This window comes from Macaca mulatta, chromosome 5, assembly GCF_049350105.2.
Source record: "Macaca mulatta isolate MMU2019108-1 chromosome 5, T2T-MMU8v2.0, whole genome shotgun sequence".
In the NCBI taxonomy this organism is placed as follows: Eukaryota; Metazoa; Chordata; class Mammalia; order Primates; family Cercopithecidae; genus Macaca; species Macaca mulatta.
In genome coordinates, this window is record NC_133410.1 from 97,735,401 (window position 1) to 97,756,143 (window position 20,743).

Below are 20,743 nucleotides of genomic sequence, written 5' to 3' on the forward strand. Positions count from 1 at the left end.
ATTTCACTGTACATATATAAATTCACTCATGCAGGAATAATTCCAGAAAGCAAAATCACTGAGTCAAATTGTATGTATATTTTTATTTTGAGATATTTTGTCAAATGACCCTCCACAGAGTCAGGGTCATCATGTCACTCAACTTGAAGTGGTTGTCATTCACACTGATGTCTGTATAAATTGCACCTCTAGAGTTGGGAAACCTGTCAGCACTGACAAAGGATGTATCAATTTACATTTCATCAATGAATATGAGAATATCGGTCCACATACTTTCCAACCATGTTATCAAACTTTGATCTTTGCCATTCTGAGGAAAAAAAACCTTTTAATTTTAAGTTGAATTTTTCTTATTAAGAGTGAGGTTGTGCTGTTTTTTTGTGTATCATAGATCACTTTGTATATCATATTCTGTGAACTCTTATTATAGGACAATCAGGTTTGATTTCCTGTTGCACAGTAATAGACCAATACACTGAAACAGTAGGAGTTGTTGCAGAGAAAGAGTTTAATTCTTGTAGGGCAACCAAATGAGGAGATAAGAGGAAACCTCAAATATGCCTTATCAAGAGGTTTGTGGACAGGGTTTTTAAGGGGTCTGGACACAGGTGATGGCCTAAAGTGTGGTGATCACTGATTGGCTGAGAAGTGGGAGGTGAAGTCAGGGATAGGGAGATGAAGAAACTGCATTCCACCACTGAGTCGGTTCCTCGATGGGGGTCTTCAGACCAGTTGATGTCAGCCATTCTGCTGGAATTCAGGATCTGAAAAATGCCTTAAATAATTATTGGGTAAAAAGGTCCAGTGTCAGAGACTTTATCTGTAGGAACAATGGGAGAGCAGGTGCTCAGTGTGCTGTGTGACTCTGGGTTAGTTATCAGCTCAGGGAAGTGGGTTGAAGTGCACCAGCACACTCCAGTCAATTGACCTTGTCAATAACCATCATTCTGCATAAAGCCTGGCTTATAATTCCCATTAACTCTGTGAGAGTGGTTTTGCTATTGTTCTTCCTTCTTTGCTCTTTTCTCATTGGTTGTTAGTATTTTTCTGTTTTATTTTAGGAGCTTTTAAATTATGAAGGCAATTAATCCTTTATCAATAATATGAATTGCAAGTATTTAGGCTATTAAAAATGTTTTTTATTTTGTGGTATTTTTGCTATGCAGAATTATTTTAAACAATTTTAATGTAGCCTACTATATTAATATTTTCTTCTATGGTTTCTGGATTTGGGGTCATACTTCAAAAATAATTTATAACTAAAATAATTCCCATCCTCCTACTATAATTTTTATTATTTCATTTTTATGTTTAAATATTTGATCCATATGAAGTTTATCTTGATTAAACATTATTTTTTCTAAATCAGTTTCCAGTTTTCCCCACCTATTTATTGAATCTTTTTCATTCCCACTAATATGCAATGCCACATTTATTATATATTAAAGTTTCATGTGTATTTGAGTCTACTTATGGAATCTCTACGTGTTTGCTTTTCATATATCTGGGTAATACTGTTTTAATTACATTTGCTTGATAGTGTATTTTAACATCAAATGGATTTGTTTTCTGAGAGTTGTTCTGAGAATTTAAAGGTTCCACATTCCAAATCCATGTTGCAATCCAGTATTAAATCCAATATTAAAATATAATTATTGGCTATTTTAAAAAGTACATGGCCATGTACCAGGTGTTCATAAAATCTAAAAACATAGATAATATTTTTCATTTTTTACCGATTAAAAATGTCCTTGATGCCATTGTGTTTGTGTATTCACCTATGTATGTTTTCAGACTTTACCGATACCCTATACAATTGTCAGTTTGAAAATCGTGAAGTCAATCAATTAAGTATAAATGTAAGCCATTAACCAGTTTCTTCAAATCTTGAATTTGAGCTTTTTTACATTCTAATGATACTTAATAAGGGAAAAAATTTCCGCATCTGGAGCAGTAACTGTTGTGCAGGATATACTTTAAAAAATATTTATAAATTATGCCATCAGAAATGTAAAATATTATTTTACATTATATTACAATATTAAAGAACCCACTAGAAACAGGGATTTGGGGGGTAGTAGGAAAAGCATATTTATAATGGCTAATTTTACACCCCCAGAGAAGTGTTGGGCATTTTTGCAAGAATCTTCTCTGAACCCACTGATCCAGATGCTTAAAGCAGCCATCATCTCTCAGCTGCTTCATTGGACTGAAACCGAACAGGATCACTGTAATGTTAAAGCTCTTCTAGGAATGTTGAAAGAACTGCATAAGGTAAGGGTTATTCTAAAGGAATGTATGTACTGTTTTATTTAATCAAAATCCCTGAAGTCTCAACCAACTGGACTTCTAAGAAGTCAAATAAAAATTATGAGGAGTCAAATGTTTTTTAAAGGAATGTAGAAAAGGGAAATGTTTGACATAAAACAATTAGGGATTTAAAAGTTGAGAAACTTTAGGAGGACTTAAGATGTTTTGTAATGGACTTCTTTCATTAAGAAAAAATACACTGCACTTGTAATTCTAGCTACTCTGGAAGCTGAGGTGGGAGGATGGCTTCAGCCCAGGAATTTGAGGCTGCAATGAGCTATGATTGTGCCACTGTACCCCAGCCTGGGTGACAGAGCAAAACCACATTTCTTAAAACAAAAGTAAAGTACACTGAAGATACTGCTACATGTAACAACATACAACAACATGGATGAATCTCATCAACATAGTGATGAACAAAAAACACACCAAAAATTACACTGTCTTCTTTTATAAGAATTTTAAGAACAAGTACAGCTAATCTATAATGACAGAAAGCAGAATGGTGTTACCTCTTGGGAAGGGCAACTGGCTTGGAAGGAGCATAGGGGAGCATCCTGGGGCCTGCTAGAAATGTTCCATGTCTTTACCTGGACAGTACTTACCCAAGTGAGTATGTGTATAAAAGCTCACCAAGCTGCACATTTAAGCTTTATGCACTTAGTCAATGTATGTTGTAAGAAAAAAAAAAACAAAACCCAGAATCACATAGAAAAACCCTCCCTGAAACTAGGAGTGAGCCAAAAGACCAAAAAATGACTAGGACAAGCCCAGCTTGATGAGTAGGTGTATCTATTAGGACTTACACACAGGGTACTCCTAGACTCCTGGACGGCAACAGGACAGCTCTAGAGATCTGTGCTGCCTCCCATCTCTAAACTGCTTTCAAGTGAATTTTCTGGCTCAAAGAGCTACAGTGTTTGAGCCATGAGACTGTTTATCTTGGCAGGTTCTCAGATACTCTCCAGGATGTTTGGGTTCTCAGGGACACCTGCTCCTCAGCTGGGCACCATGGCCTTGGCTCATTGCCTGGCCCTCAGGGTTGAGGCACTGGATAAACACCCTTAAGTAACTTGGTGGGGGACTTATCACACTACACATGTGTGATTTTTTTTTTTTCTTTGAGACAGAGTCTAGCTCTGTTGCCCAGGCTGGAGTACAGTGGTATGATCTTGGCTCACTGCAACCTCTCCCTCCAGGGTTCAAGCAATTCACCTGCCTCAGCCTCCCGAATAGCTGGGATTACAGGCACCTGCCACAACACCCAGCTAATTTTTGTATTTTTAATAGAGACAGGGTTTCACCATGTTGGCCAGGCTTGTCTCGAACTCCTGACCTCAAGTGATCCACCTACATGAGCCACCATGCCCAGCCCAAATATATGATTTATAAATGAAACATATATGTTTTATTTGTAACTTAGTAAAAATTAAATAGAAAGGAAGAAAAGTCCACCGAGGACTACGGCCAGAACAAAGAAAGGGACCAGTGGATACTGTTATATCAACTCAGTCTGTCTATATCAGAATATTTGCTAAATCCCACTGTAGAGATATCAAATGAGGCCATTAGGATTTGGTGTCCACATTCTCTATGGCCATGTCAACATCAGGGTCACCAAGAATGCAAAGTCTGTTTTAGTAGAGTTACCTAGAGTTAGTGGTATCTAGAAGTCACTGGGCTTGGTTACATCATCCTCATTCTGCTTTGGGTGGTAGTCCCAATAAATAGAAATCGGACTCTTGACTAGATCTAAAGATGGACATAAGCGTGTTACAGATGAGTATCTGAATTCCCACAGTGATCAGTGATTCACAGAAGATCTCTTAAATTCCGGAGATGTAGATTAGAGTAATGAGCACTAATGTCTAAGGCAGCTAGGGCAGCACTTCTCAAACTTTAATATGCATGCAAGTTACCTGAGATCTTGTTAAAAAATTCAGATTCTGATCCAGTAGGCCTGGGGTGGTGCCTAAGATTCTGAGAGACTCTTAAGTGATGTCATTGCTGATACTGGAAGAATTTATGCTTTGATGTTCTTGTGCCTAGGAAGAAAAGCTATTAAACTAATTAATAATGAATTAGTAATTAAGACCATTACACTGTAATTTACTGTCTTAAGCTGCAATTAATAAACATAATATTTGGTCTCAGTTCTGGAATGGTCTCTAGTTTTGTGGACAATTGGAAGACAATATTCGTTTTACTAATGTTGTGATACAGAAAGCATAATATTAGGTCATGCTAACTTCAGATGTACATCCTAGGACCCAAACATTGTCATCAATCCTCTCTCTTCCCCTCTCCCTCTCCCTCTCCCTCTGCCTCTGCCTCTGCCTCTCCCTCACCCTCCCCTCTCCTCCCCTTTCCCCTCTCCGCTCTCCTCTCTCTCTCTCTCTCTCTCTCTCTTCTCTCTCTCTCTCTCTCGTCATTTTTCTTTTTTGGTTTCAATCACTCTTACTATATATAGGGTGTCAGACTAGGGCACTGTTTCTTACACTAACTTTTGTTTTCCTTCTAGGTTAAATTTACTTCTTAATAAAATACACCTCTTTCCCTGGTGCTTTTTAGTACTCCTTGTATTGAAAATCAAGTATTCATTTGGCTGTTAATCTATCCTTGTACCCGTACAACACCGTACAAGTTTCTGTATCTTTATAATAAATATTGATATGTGATAGAGTAAGTTTCAACTTTTATCTTCTCCTTCAGTATTATTGTTGAACTTAAATATTAACTTTATAATTACCTTTTTGTTCCAATTCCACAAATTCCATTTGATTGTGTCTTTGACCTGGTAGTGACTGGAGACAGAATGACAACTTTACATTATTGAGTCTTCTAAGTCTGATCATGACATAGCTCTCTATTTAGTTCTTCTTCAGTTTCTTACAAAAATATGTTATAGTGTTCTATGTAGAAGCCTTGCGGTCTTTTATTAGATATATCATGAGTACTTGATATTTTATGTGATTATGTATCTTTTTAAAACAGCTTTATTGAGATATAATTCTCCCATTTAAAATATACAATGTCATGCCTGTAATCCCAGCACTTTGGGAAGCTGGGGTGGAAAGATTGCTTGAGCTACGGAGTTCAAGACCAGCCTGGGCAACATAGTGAGACCTTGTCTCTATTTTTTAAAAAATAAAAATAAATAAATAAATAAAATGTGCAATGTAATACTTTTTAGTATATTCATGGAGTTGTATAACCTTTACCACAATCAACTTTACAACATTTTTATCACCCAAAATGAAGCCCTATACCATTAGCAGTCACTCCCCATTCCCCCTCAACTCCCATCCCCTTACTCTCACCCCAACCCTAGGCAATCACTAATCTACTTTCTGTCTCTACAGATTTGCCTATTCTGGACATTTTATGTAAATGGAATCACACATTATGTAGTCTTTTTCAACTAGCTTTTTTCACTTAGCATAATGTTTTCAAGGTTCATCTATGTTGGAGTATGTATGAGTACTTCATTCTTTTTTATTGATGAATAATATAATGCATTGCATGAAATACTACATTTTATATATCCCTTGTCAATTGATGGGTATTTGGGTTATTTCCACTCTTTGGCTATTATGAATAATGTCACTATTTAAATGTCTGTACAAATTTTTATGTAGACATATGTTTTCATTTCCCGTATATACCCAAGAGTGGGATTGCTGGGTCATGTGGCAACTCTAGTTTAATCTTGTGAGGAACCAGCAGACTGTTTTCCAAAGCAGCTGCACCATTTTGTATTACCACCAGCAATGTATGACAGTTCTAGTTTCTCCACATTCTTTTTTTTTTTTTTTTTTTGAGACAGATTCTTGCTCTGTTGCCAAGGCTGGAATGCAGTGGCACAATCTTGGCTCACTGCCACCTCCACCTCCCAGGTTCAAGCGATTCTCCTTCCTTAGCCTCCCAAGTAGCTGGCATTACAGGTGTACATGTACACCCCATGCCCCACTAATTTTTGTATTTTTGTAGAGACAGGGTTTTACCATGTTGGCCAGACTGGTCCCGAACTCCCGACCTCAAGTAATCCACCCACCTCAGTCTTTCAAAGTGCTAGGATTACAGGCATAAGCCACTGCACCCGACCACTTTTCCACATTCTTGTCAACACTTGTTATTATCTGTCATTTGGATTATAGTCAAGTGAGTGGGAAATGGTATCTCTTTGTGATTTTGACTTGTATCTCCTTGATGGCTAATGATGTTGAGCTTTTCATATGCTTATTGCCCATTTCTGTATCTTATTTTGAGAAATGTTTATTGAGGTCTTTTGTCCATTTTTAAATTAGATAATTAGTCTTTTTATTATTGAGTTATAAGAGTTCTTTACATATAGTTGTAAGTCCCTTATCAGATATACAATGTTAATATTTTCCCATGTGTTGTTTTTTCACTTTCACCATGGTGTCTTTATGCACAAATGTTTTTTATTTTGATGATAAATTCACTTACTTTTTCCTCTTAAAAGTTAAATTTTTAACTTTGTCATTGATGTATAGAAACGCAGTAATTTTTATACATTAAGCTTGTTTTTAACAATCTTCTTAAATTTACCTATTAAAACTAATCTCTTCCTTTGGATTTTCTCTGTATAGAATCATATAACTTGAAATAGTAACAGTTTTGTTCCTATTTATTTCTCTTTACTTATTTCATTGACTAGGACATCCAGTATAATGTTTTATAATCTTACTCTGATCTCAAAGGGAAAACCTTAACATTCAGTTTTATGTTTTGCTGTGGGATTTTTGTAGATACATTTTTAAAAGGTTAAGGAAGCTTCATTCTATTTCTAGTTTGCTGAGGGCTTTGTTTTTAGATCATGGATGGATATTGAATTTTATTAAATGTTTTTTCTGCATATGATGGCAAAATACACAGATGGGTTTTCAACTGTTTTAACCTTATTTACTTGAAGTAACACAGCTTGCTCATAATGTGTTATAGATTTCAAAGATTCCATTTGCTGACATTTTGCTTATCATATTTGCATCTATATTTATGAGTGAGACTGGTTTGTTATTTTACTTTCTCATAATGCCCCTGTGAAGTTTCTGGACCAGGTAATGCTAATCTTATGAAATTATTTGGGGAATATTCTTTTTCTATTTTATGCAAAAGATTCTGTAATCCTAGCATTTTCCTTAAATGATAAGTAGAACTAATCTACAAACCTTTTTGGGTCTGGAAATTTCTTTGTCGACAGTTTTTTAAATTATGGGTTTAATTTATTTAACAGCCACAGGATTATTGAGATTTTCTATTTTTTTCTTGTATTGCTGGGTATTTCCCAGGATTTGTCTCTTTATCTAAGTTTTCAAATGTCCTATTTTTATCTTTTTAATCTCATCACAATCTGTAGTTTTGCCCCATTTTTCATTCTTGATACTGGTGGGTTTTTTTTTTTTTTTGGTTTTTTTTTTGTTTGTTTGTTTGTTTGTTTGAAAAGTCTTACTGGGGCCGGGCGCGGTGGCTCAAGCCTGTAATCCCAGCACTTTGGGAGGCCGAGACGGGCGGATCACGAGGTCAGGAGATCGAGACCATCCTGGCTAATATGGTGAAACCCCGTCTCTACTAAAAATACAAAAAACTAGCCGGGCGAGGTGGCGGGCGCCTGTAGTCCCAGCTACTCGGGAGGCTGAGGCAGGAGAATGGCGTAAACCCGGGAGGCGGAGCTTGCAGTGAGCTGAGATCCGGCCACTGCACCTCCAGCCTGGGCGACAAAGCGAGACTCCGTCTCAAAAAAAAAAAAAAAAAAAAAAAAAGAAAAGTCTTACTGGGAAATTGTTTTTTCTTTTTTAAAGAAGCAGTCTTTTCATTTGTTGATCTTGCTCCTGTATATTTGTTTTTTATTTCCTTAATTTATGTTCTTAAATTTCTTTTTTTTTTTTTTTTTTTGAGACGGAGTCTCACGCTGTTGCCCAGGCTGGAGTGCAGTGGCGTGATCTCGGCTCACTGCAAGCTCCGCCTCCCGGGTTCACGCCATTCTCCTGCCTCAGCCTCCCGAGTAGCTGGGACTACAGGCGCCCGCCACCGCGCCCGGCTAATTTTTTGTATTTTTAGTAGAGACGGGGTTTCACTGTGGTCTCGATCTCCTGACCTTGTGATCCGCCCGCCTCGGCCTCCCAAAGTGCTGGGATTACAGGCTTGAGCCACCGCGCCCGGCCTGTTCTTAAATTTCTTATTTCCCACCTTCTATCATTTGTATTAATTTTGTGTGATGGAGGCATATTTAGATCATTGATGCTTCCTCTAGGAAGCCTTCTTGAACCTCTTAAGTCTTTCCCCAATCAGAAACTGTATCCTAAATGCCTGGTAACTTGTTGTTTTTACCTACTAGACCACAGGTTGTCAATCTACACCGAAGGGCAGTCTCCTGTTTTTGCAAATACAGTTTTATGGGAATAGATCCACATTCATTTAAGAAAGGACATTTTAATCTAAAGATTTGTCCCATGCTTGACAAAATAATGTGTGCCAAGTTAGTATTTATTAATTAATGAACGAAGTGCTGAATTTGTTAAAAGTACCTTGGATTTTTATGGTGCTTTTATTCTCAAAATCTAGAAACTGTTTCCAGTAAATCTATGCCCTAAAAATTAGTTTACTAATCCACACTGTCAGCATCTTATCTTTGACATTTCTTCATGAAAATTAAGGAAATTATAGCTCAGAAAATGGAAACTTTATAGAACTCTACTTCATTACTGAAAAATGTTTTCAGTTTAGAGAGCTCTCTTCTTATCTGTATGACAGCCATACATATAGATCTATATATCATAGATTAAATCACTTATTGATAGAAAATGAAATTCACAGGTCATATTCTCTTTAAGGTAAACAAAGCTAACTGTCGACTACCAGAAAATACTTTCAACATAAATGAACTCTCTGACTTATTAAACTTTTATACAGATAGAAGAAGACAGCTCCTTCGGGATAACCACATGGTAAGAATAACATTTTTACTTCTGAAAATGTTCATATTTTAAAGGAGGACACATTACTGTAGTATCTGTTAAGGTACTCCTTTGATAAATCAAGATTTGAAATTTTAAAAATTACAATGATAAATTTGCTAAATTTGATGATCACTGAAAACCTAAATATATTTTAATCATAAAACAGATGCACTTTTTGAAATTTTGTTTCTAAGTAATTTGGATTCTTACAAACAGATTTCTGAGGCCAGGTGCAGTGGCTCACACCTGTAATCCCAGCACTTTGGGAGGCCAAGGTGAGCAGATTGCTTGAGCCCAGGAGTTTGAGACCAGCGTGGGCAACATGGTGAAACGCTGTCTCTATCGAAAAAATACAAATACGTGGTAGCACGTATCTGTACTCCCAGCTACTCAAGAGGCTGAGGTGGGAGGATCACTTGAGCCCAGAGAAAGAGGTTTTAGTGAGCCAAATTTATGCCCCTGCAGTCCAGCCTGGGTGACAGAGGAAGACTCTGTCTCAAAAAAACAAAGAACCACAAAAACCAGATTCCAAAAAAAGGCAATAAGGTAAAGGAAGTAAGTTTTTTTTAATTGTTTTTAATTATCAAAACTATTATCTCTCTTTATTTTTTAGATACCTGCAGAAACCCCCAGTCCTGTTATTTTCAGTGATTTTCCATTTATCTTTAATTCGCTATCCAAAATAAAATTATTGCAAGCTGATTCATGTATAAAGATGTGGGTATGTATGTCTTCTTTTTTACTGTGAAAAATTTCAAACATATATAAAAAAGAATATATTTCAAATATATCTTGGTGATGGGTATAATGAATCCCATCACCAAGATTCAGCAATTGTCAACATTTTGCCACACTTTTATCTATCACTTTTTTTTCTTCTGTTGTTGTTACTGTTTTTGCTGAAGTATTTTGCAGCAAATTTCAGTTCCAATGTCTTTTCAGCTGCCCATAATTCAATGCATTATTTCTGGTTGTCTTACTCGTGTTCACTGTGAGATTCATGAGTGGTTCAAGTGGCAACCACTTGATTCTTTCATTGTTTCCCATTAACCTTTGATTTAATAATTTCATCAATTATTTTCATTAAGGTTTGTGGTATGGCAATACTTCTAATCTTATTCGTTCCAAAGTCATTTCCTGGAATTAGGTAAAAAAGAGCTTTTCCTTATCAGTCAGGGTACTTGGTTACTCTAAAATGGTTAAAGACCATTCACATAGGAAGGTAGAATAATTAATTCCTATCCCTTTATTATCAAATGTTACCAAATTACCCTCTATAGAGATTGCAAATGCCTCTTCCACATGCTGTTCTCAGCAATGCAGAGTATTATCAAGCTTTGTGATCTTTTCCATTTTGATGAGTTAATCATGATATTTCAGTTTGATTTTAATTTAATTTCTCATTGTTATTTAATGTTCTAGTCCTCACTTTCTTTATATAATATCTATTGTTTTCCTGCCGTGAACAACACTGACACTATCCAGTAAACTGTTCTTTTCTTCTCTCTTTCCTCTCCTCCTCTATCCAATTTTAATACTGTGTTCTTAAGTGCTAATCTTTGGATTAAAAATATCTCCTTAAGCTTCTTGAAGCTTGATTTATAAGCTCCAACTGATATTCTTTTATTCTTAAATAATGTCTATGAGTCAATCAATAAGTTTATATTGTTTGCTACTTACTTTCACCCTTCTGCTTCTTTTCAGGTAGTTGTGTTAGTCCCACATAAGATTTACATATTATTTGGTTTCTTTTATCACCATCAGCCTTAGTTCTCAGTTAAGTATATATAATATCATCCCCTTATTATGCTAAATTGTCCAAACTTTTTTTTTATTGCTGAGGCTTGTTTTCTAGGTCATTCCTCGTGAAAAGTTTATATCTATTCATCTATGATATTTATATTTTAAAGACTCATAGGAATCAGAACTTATACCCATTATTGACTTTTATTACTAATTCAAAGGATGCATCTGGGTGAAACATAAGAAGTCTGGGATAGAACATGCACAAGAGAAGCCATTTCAGTTATTCAGTCCCTTCTTATACCCCACTAATTACATGGCTTACATGATATTTTCCAATGTGCCATGTCCCATAAATCCATAAATTCCAGGTATATTAATAATAAGCAACCTAGACAGAAAAGGTATATCCTGCTAGTAGCATTCCACAGGTAAGGGCTGTCCCTCTAGTTACTATTATTATTATTATTATTTTGAGACAGAGTTTTGCTCTTGTTGCCCAGGCTGGAGTACAATGGTGCAATCTTGGCTTACCACAACCTCTGCCTCCCGGGTTCAAGCAATTCTCCTACCTCAGCCTCCCGAGTAGGTGGGATTATAGGCATGCGCCACCATGCCTGGCTGATTTTGTATTTTTAGTAGAGATGGGGTTTCTCCATGTTGGTCAGGTTGGTCTCGAACTCCCAACCTCAAGTGATCTGCCTGCCTTGGTCTCCCAAAGTGCTGGGATTACAGGTGTGAGTCACTGCACCTGGCTTATTATTATCATCATCTTGAGATGGAGTCTAGCTCTGTTGCCCAGGCTGGAGTGCAGTGGTACAATCTCTGCTCACTGTAACCTTCACCTCCCAGGTTCAAGTGATTCTGCTGCCTCAGTCTTCCAAGTAGCTGGGATTACAGGCACCTGCCACCACACCCAGATAATTTTTGTATTTTTAGTAGAGATGGAGTTTCACCATGTTGGTCAGGCTGGTCTCGAGCTCCTGACCTCAGGTGATCTGCCCACCTCAGTCTCCCAAAGTGCTGGGATCACAGGCGTGAGCCACCACACCCGGCCTAGTTACTATTATTAGCGTCTATTACCAGCATGTTTACAAATAGATTTGACCAGATCATCTCTTCTTTTATTTCTGAACCGTCTTTTATTTTCCTAACATCCCTGGTAAAGGGAGAAAATAGACTGTCTTTCCTTTCCAAACCTAACTTTCCCATCAGTTTCCCTTAAACAAGACCTTCCCTTTATGGTATTTTCTCCTATAGCCATGTTTCTCTCTTGGTCATTTGTCTATTCTGCTAGTGAGTAGTCGAGGGTTGAGTGGACAATGGACTCGGGCAGATTGCACATTATGAAAGACTAGGAAAGTCTGAGGACAAGAAAACTCTTACTTTTAGTTGTTATGAGTGAAGCTGGAAAGCGGACTTTATAATCTGCTCTCCAAAGGAGAGATAATGGATATAGTCAAAACTGCAAGCTCCAAACTGGATCACCAATTCAAATGTGTACATGTGAAAAGGTAAAACCAATATATAAAGAACCGGAGTAGAGAAGCTGGAAATTAAGCTAAGAGGCAGGTTTCCCATCCAGCTCTTGGTTATGTAAAAGAAGGTACAGACACCTCTCCCTGCTGTAGTCAGTGGAGGACACTGCTGGCCACAGACCCATGGAACTCAGACCCATGGAACATGTTGCTTAGTAGTCAGTATTGCTGGATGTCCCAGACCTGCAGACTCCTGCAGGGTCACAGGAGGTGATGACCCAACCAGAAAGAAACAGAGATGAAACCTGTTCCTTTTCCCTACAAATCTGGTGCTTAAAAAAAAATCTTAAAGAAAAACTAGAAGAATCTAGTAATAACAGACAAATTTCTTAGTATATAATGGTGGCAGATACTCAGGGCAGGGATTTCCCAACCCCAGGGCTATGTGCATACTTCTCTGAGGTGCTTGTAGAGAGTGAATGTGGGCAAACACACCCAGCCTAGGAACCTGGGGTAGGATAGCTGTTATCCACTGGTCTTGCTGTCACAATTTCAGGACAGGCCCTATAAGGGCTACATTGGTTTGAGTTCTAAATCCTCATTTATTGTCTTTGTGATGTAACTGAAGCCCTTGAGGAGTGTTGAAGGTCAAAGCAAGGATAGCAAGTCCAACACTAGATTTCTAATCTAGAGAAGTTCCAGAGATTAAAGTAGTGAGAGAATGTTGAGAATTCAGAAAAGCTAAAGAGAAGTACTTCAGAAAACCTAAAGAGAAGTACTTAGGGTGATCATAAAAGCTAAAAACAAGTACTATTCAGGGTGACCAGGAGTAATGTTAGATACAAAATGAGGGCACTTGTGGTATATTCTTAGAGAGTTCCCATGGATGGATCATAGTTACTGGAAAGAAGAGTGGATCTTCTCTGAGGAAGTCTGTCTTCTATCTTTTTCCTACAGCTCACATTATCCCTGAGCTCTTATACTGCCTTTATATTACTGAGGATTACAACGCTAATGCTCTGTGTCTTAAGACTGATGGTGGATGAATGTCTCAGCATGTTGAATACGAGTATGGCCTTTAAGGATGATGTTTACTATAATACATAATCTGAGATAGCTTTTAATAACTTAGGTGTTCATCCATGCTGACTAATCTCCTGTACACAATTCCTAGGTAACCATAGTTTCTCTGGTCCTACAATCACTTCATCTTCCATAAGGCAGATATGTTGTCCATTTTCTTAAATAATTACAATGTGAGTGTTTACAGCAATGGCAGGATTAAGTATATACTACACAAAATGTTTACTGGAAGTATTAAACAATCCCTGGGATTCCTGAGGCAAAAGGAGAAGCCAACTAAAAAATTTATTTTTCCAGATGTCAGAAGAGAAAGCATACATGCTTAGGCATGAAACAATTCTGCAAAAAAAGGATGAATTTCCTCCATCACCCAGATTTATACTTAGAGTCAGACGAAGTCGCCTGGTTAAAGATGCTCTGCGTCAATTAAGTCAAGCTGAAGCCACTGACTTCTGCAAAGTATTAGTGGTACAGTAACAAGTCTCACTGAACATTTTTACTTCTGTGGGAGGGATGCATTCATATTATGTAATAAATGCTCTCTTAAAAGAGCCTGCATTTGCAGCTATGGTTATCAATCTTTTGGTTTCCAGAATTCCCCTCTTACCCTTCAGAGAATAGCAATGGGATGCTTAATTGCACACTGGGCTATGAGTTAACTGTTACTGACAACTACAAAAATGCTGCATAATGAAACATCCCAAAACTTAATGGCTCAAAATGACAATAATTTATTTCACAGATCTGCAGTTCAGTGGAGGACCTGCTGGGCTAGGCCAAATTCATCTGGGTGGCTTTGCAAATTTTGTCTGAGATTGTGTACATGTCTGGGAGTTGGCTAGGGATTGGCTGACCTAGGCCTGGCTGGAGCAATTTAGCTCTGCTTCCTATGTCTTTCATTCTCCTCCTGGGGCGAGCAAGCATGTTCTTCCCACAGTAGTGCCAGAGGTGCAAGATAGCAAGACCAAACATTGCTTTAGTCAAAGCAGTCATAAAGCTGAACCTAAGTCAAAGGCTAGGGAAATATACACAGCCTCTTTAGTGGGAGGAACTGCAAAGTCATATGCAAAAGACATGGATCACGGAGGGGTGAAGAATTGGGGCTCTAATGCAATCAAACTGCTAGAGGAAGGGATACTTTTCCTACATGTTGGCTCTAGTTTCATCAGTTAAGACCTTCCACTATATGAGTTTCAATTCTAGCCATCCTTCCTTTTATCCTTTGTGGGTGCTTATAGGGTTTTTACTGTGTGGTACCTCAGCTTATTTGCCCTCTTGAGGCTACAGAATAATGACTAACTCTGTAGGTAAGAGCTGCAGTCTGTCCAGAAGGGAGTGGATTTTCTTGATGTCAGCCGTGAGAGGAAGAGTTGGGCTGTTAGAGAAAAAATTGGAACCTGGGAAGTGGGACTCAGATAAAAAGGGATTTTCCCAGCATGTGACTCCAATGGAAAACAAAAACTACTTTATAAACCAGGCTTTCTAGTTATATGTCTCCCTTCATACCTATTTTTCTTTAAATCTTAACTGTAAGGAAATCAGTAGAAAAGTATTCCCCTTATGGGAGATGACCAAGGGGTAAAAAAAAGTAAACTTCAAGCCAGATCAATTAAAAATACAGACTCTGAACAAGGGCAAGGTTGTCAGGGCCCATCATGAGTGAGTCCTAACTGTGGCATGGACAGGCTAGTATAAATGAGCAGAAATAGGAAAATCAGAAGTAGGCTTAATTTGTTATTGGGATATTCAGAAGGGAAAGTGGGGCAGGCCCTTAAACATGATGGTGTGTTGACTGAAGCAGCAGTAGACAGGATTTCCCAGGCAAAGAGAGTAGAGAGAGAACCAAAATCCAAGAAACAAAAATGAGTGGTGCTTATCATTAAAAGATAAAAGTAAATTACCGAAGAAAGGATGTAGAAAAGTAGTTAGAGACGTGGGGGAAAACCAAGATAGTACATAGCCATAAAGTCCAAAGGTAGAGAAAGCTTTTAAAAACAGGGACTGGGACCAGGTGTGGTGGCTCACACCTGTAATCCCAGCATTTTGGAGGGGCTGAGGTGGGTGGATTACCACCTGAGATCAGGAGTTCGAAACCAGCCTGCCAAACATGGCAAAACCCCGTCTCTACTAAAAATACAAAAACTAGCTGGGTGCAGTGGTGAGTGCCTGTAATAATCTCAGCTACTCGGGAGGCTGAGGCAGGAGAATGGCTTGAACCTGGGAGGCAGAGGTTGCAGTGAGCCGAGATCGTGCCATTGCACTCCAGCCTGGGCAGCAGAGTGAGACTCCATCTCAAAAAATAAATAAATAAATAATAAATAAAAAGAGGGACTGGTTAATGCTGATTTCTCATTTGAGAGCTATGGGCAATCTGCTCTGCTGGTTTCTGAAAAGGTCTCATGCCCAGGCATACTGGGATGGCTGTTTTGCAGAAGCCCAAATAAGAGTATAGACAGGAAAAAACAAATACCTGTTGACTGGAGCCAAGGCTGTGAAGTCTGAATGATGAGATGGACAACAAGATAGAATAATCAGGGAATTTAGGGGCGCAAGGGTTTGAAGCACATCAAAATTTGGTTTGAGATACTGGTCAATGCAACTGGTAAATGCTAACTCTCACTAGAGACCCCCTTCACTTGGTCCATGTGGCAGTGTAAAGGATGCATACAACAATCTGAGAATAAATACATTCATGGCCTCCACTGCTCAGCAGCAAACTGAGGGAAGACAGATTGCAAGGAGGTAAGGGCTATGTGATTCTAGTAATTCTAGAGCCTGCGGAAATGGAGGTTTAAAACTTCCATAAAGTTCAAAACACTATATTTTAAGTCAGGATCTGGGACTATGTTCTATTCCTTTAGGTTGAATTTATTGAAGAAATTCGTCCTGAGTCTGGAGGGGTTAGTTCAGAGTTCTTCCACTGTATGTTTGAAGAGATGACCAAGCCAGAATATGGAATGTTCATGTATCCTGAAATGGGTTCCTGCATGTGGTTTCCTGCCAAGGTAAGTCTTTTATTTCTTTTCTTATGTTTTGTTTTCCCCAGAACAGAAAAGGCACCCCATATACTGCAACATTAAAACCATAGATAGTGGTGTAAAATTAGGTCATATAGAGCTTTGCTACTCTTATTTTGATAGTACTCGTATGGGTCACAGAGCAGCAGCTCTGGCATCACTTGGGAAGCTGTTAGAAAAGCGGAATCTGAGGCCCTACTCTACACCTACTGGATCAGAGCATGTAAAATTTTATAAGATCCTTGGGTGGGCCGGGTGCGGTGGCTCAAGCCTGTAATCCCAGCACTTTGGGAGGCCGAGACGGGCGGATCATGAGGTCAGGAGATCGAGACCATCCTGGCTAACATGGTGAAACCCCGTCTCTACTAAAAAAAAAAATACAAAAAACTAGCCGGGCGAGGTGGCGGGCGCCTATAGTCCCAGCTACTCGGGAGACTGAGGCAGGAGAATGGCGGAAACCCGGGAGGCGGAGCTTGCAGTGAGCTGAGATCCGGCCACTGCACTCCAGCCTGGGCGACAGAGTGAGACTCCGTCTCAAAAAAAAAAAAAAAAAAAAAAATCCTTGGGTGAAGCACATGCACATCACATTTTTAATGGTTTTAATAAATTATACTTGAGATATAATAAACTGCACATATTTAAGGTGTCTAGCTTGGCTCAGCCTGGTGGTTCACACCTGTAATTCCAGGATTTTGAGATGCTGAGGTGGACGGATTGCTTGAGTAGCTGGGACTACAGGCGTATGTCACACCAGGCTAATTTTTGTATTTTTAGTAGAGACAGGGTTTTGCCATGTTGGCCAGGCTGGTCTCAAACTCCTGACCTCAAGTGATCCACCTGCCTTGGCCTCCCAAAGTGTTGGGATTACAGGCGTGAGCCACCATGCCCAGCTGAATCACCTTTTAAGAATGAAAAATTATCTCTAGGATTCTATCAGTCATTTCTGTCCTAATTTAAAATACTTGAGATTACTGCTTCTCAAAATTTAGGAAACAACCTACATATCCATCAGTATGACAGCAGGTAAACAAATTGTAGTACAGGCTGAGCATCCTGTAATCTGAAAATCCACAGTCTGAAATGCTCTAAAATCAAAAACTTTTTGAGTGCCAACATGATGCCACAAGTGGGAAATTCCACTCATAAGTATTTAATGCAAACTTTGTTTCATGCACAAATTTTTTTTTTTTTTTTTTTGAGACGGAGTCTTGCTCTGTCGCCCAGGCTGGAGCGCAGTGACCAGATCTCAGCTCACTGCAAGCTCCGCCTCCCAGGTTCCCGCCATTCTCCTGCCTCAGCCTCCCGAGTAGCTGGGACTACAGGCGCCCGCCACCTCGCCCGGCTAGTTTTTTGTATTTTTTAGTAGAGATGGGGTTTCACCGTGTTAGCCAGGATGGTCTCGATCTCCTGACCTCGTGATCCACCCGTCTCGGCCTCCCAAAGTGCTGGGATTACAGGCTTGAGCCACCGCGCCCGGCCTCATGCACAAAATTATTTAAAATATTGTTTGAAATTAACTTCAGGCTATGTGTATAAGGTGTATATGAACTATTAATATAAATGAATTTTGTGTTTAGACTTGGGTCCTATCCCCAAGATATCTCATTGTGTTTATGCAAATGTTCCAAATCTGAAAAACTCTGAGATCTGAAACACTGCTGGTCCCAAGCATTTTGCGTAACAGATACTGAGCAGAATCTCGGTATCCCTTTTTCGAGACTCCAGCTCAAAAAAAAAAAAAAAAAAAGGAAAAACAAAAACAGGTGATTCATGGCCAGGTGCGGTGGCTCATGCCTGTAATACCAGCACTTTGGGAGGCCAAGGTGGGAGGATTACTTGAGGTCAGGAATTTGAGACCAGCCTGGCCAACCTGGCAAAACACTATCTCTACTAAAAATACAAAAATTAGCCAGGTGTGGTGGTGCACGCCTGTAATCCGAGCCACTTGGGAGGCTGAGGCAGGAGAATCGCTTGAACCTGAGAGGCAGAGGTTGCAGTGAGCTGAGATTGCACCACAGCACTCCAGTCTGGGTGACAGAGTGATACTCTGTTTCAAAATAAAAGGGGCGTAAAAAGGAAAAAAGAAAAATAATGATTCATGTCTGTGATTATTATATTTTGTAAAGGCCCTTAAAGTATAAACATTTCTTTCTTAAAGTAACAAAAAAATCTAGGCAGGCGGATCACCAGGTCAGGAAATCGAAACCATCCTGGATAACACAGTGAAACCCTATCTCTACTAAAAATACAAAAAATTAGCCAGGTGCAGTGGCATGAACCTGTAGTCCCAGCTGCTGGGGAGGCTGAGGCAGGAGAATCGCTTGAACCTGGGAGGCAGAGGTTGCAGTGAGCCAAGATCACGCCACTGCCCTCCAGCCTGGGTGACAGAGTGACTCCATCTCAAAAAAAAAAAAAAGTAACAAAAAAAATTGTCTTCATTTCTGTATTAGTAACACAGATCATTTAATCTGTGTATGAAATTGTAATTTCATACACTATTTTAAATAATTTTGTGCATGAAACAAAGTTCGTATTAAATACTTATGAGTGGAATTTCCCACTTGTGGCATCATGTTGGCACTCAAAGTTTCTGATTTTAGAGCATTTCAGATTTTGGATTTTCAGATTACAGTTCTAAAAAGAATCACATGTTGAGCTTCTATTGTGTTATGGTCTGAATGCCCCCACCCCCTGAAATTCATGTTAAAACTTAATCCCCAGTGTGGTAGTCTTGAAAAGGGGTCTTTTAGAGGCACTTGGGTCATGAGAGTTCTGCCTTCATGAATAGATTAATCCACTCATGGATTAATGAGTTAATGGATTAATGGGTTATCATGGGAGTGGAGGAGTAGAACTGGTGGCTTTGTAAGAAGGGGAAGAGAGACCTGAGCTGGTACACTCAGCCCCCTCCCCATGTGATGCTCTGTGCAGCCTCAGGACTCTGCAGAGTTCTCATCAGCAAGAAGGCCCTCACCAGATACAACCACTCAGTCCTGGACTTCTCAGCCTCTCCAAGGAATGTATTCCTTCTCTAAGAAATACATTCCTTTTCTTTGTAAATTACCCAGTTTCAGATATTCTGTTATAAGCAACAGAAAATGGACTAAGGCATATTTATTAGTCCCCTTTCCCATAAACTTACAAATTGTTCTTCCAAATGGCAGAAAGGACAGGCAGGAGGAGGAGAAAGATGAATACATGTGAGAAAACACTGAAAGGTGTTTTGTATCTTTTTGAGAACAAATGGACCCTCTAAAATATAGGAATGGCTGAGGTGTGCCAATAGTACGATTTTTTATTGGTCAGTCAGCAAGCATTTATTTCATGTTTCTTGAGGTTCCTACATTGTATTAAATATTGTGGGATATTCAAATTATTACATGACACAATCCTTTTCCTCCTGAAACTCTATAGATGTAGTTATAGCAATAGGATCAACACACCAGAAACTTTACCAATTGGCTCTAAATTATAGATTGCTGACTTAATATGTAATAGTTTTTGAGAAGCATGACAGGATGGGGAAGGAAGCACTGATGTGGGATCAGAAGCCTAGAGTTCTAATCTTCAGTGATGGTGGGTGTGTCATTTAGCGTCCCTGAGATTTCTGTTTCCTCACCTAGAAAACGGACATCATAATTTCTGCTCTGCCTGCTTTGCAGGGCTGTTGTGAAAACAAAACAAAATAAGGTATCTGAAAGTACCATGAAAGCTTTAGGGCACTATACAAACTTAAGGTGTTCTTGGTTAGGAGAGAAAGAAATCAAGAGGGGACTGAAGTGATTGCATTTTAAAGTATAATGGAGAGGCGAAGGCCTGAGGTCGAAGGTGAAGGAATGGGATGAAATGAACCAAAGAGACACAAGTTGGGGACGGAGAGGAGGAAAATAAATCTTACTCCAACCTTATGAGGTACAGATGAAGAAACTGAGGCCTAGAGAGATTACATAAATCAGCCAAGGACAGAAAACTAGTAAGTGATCGAGCCAGGATATGAGTTCAGGATTGTCTGACTCCAGAGCTCTTACTCTTAAGCATTATGCTGTACTGCTGGATAAAAAACAGAGACAAAAAAAAAACAAACAAACAAAAAAAAAACCCTGATTTGTGTATGGCTCAGTGAAGAGATGAA

At 38.9% G+C, this 20,743-nt stretch overlaps 1 protein-coding gene and 1 long non-coding RNA gene across 3 annotated transcripts in view; one reads left to right on the plus strand and one right to left on the minus strand.

The window, feature by feature from the left end:
* HERC6 (HECT and RLD domain containing E3 ubiquitin protein ligase family member 6) overlaps nucleotides 1-20,743 on the plus strand; it is a 65,693-nt gene that overhangs the window by 36,654 nt on the left and 8,296 nt on the right. The window contains exons 13-17 of one of the 2 annotated variants that reach the window (XM_028848618.2): nucleotides 2,120-2,274; nucleotides 9,165-9,278; nucleotides 9,904-10,011; nucleotides 13,892-14,062; nucleotides 16,456-16,599. In XM_028848618.2, coding sequence (XP_028704451.2) covers nucleotides 2,120-2,274; nucleotides 9,165-9,278; nucleotides 9,904-10,011; nucleotides 13,892-14,062; nucleotides 16,456-16,599 — 692 coding nt within the window. The remainder of the gene's footprint in view (nucleotides 1-2,119; nucleotides 2,275-9,164; nucleotides 9,279-9,903; nucleotides 10,012-13,891; nucleotides 14,063-16,455; nucleotides 16,600-20,743) is intronic. The other variant, XM_078002009.1, reaches the window with a different exon arrangement.
* Nucleotides 491-4,368, minus strand: LOC144340810 (uncharacterized). The gene is made up of 2 exons (XR_013417235.1): nucleotides 4,230-4,368; nucleotides 491-764 (listed from the first exon to the last, which is right to left on the minus strand). It is a non-coding gene; the product is annotated as an uncharacterized LOC144340810 (long non-coding RNA).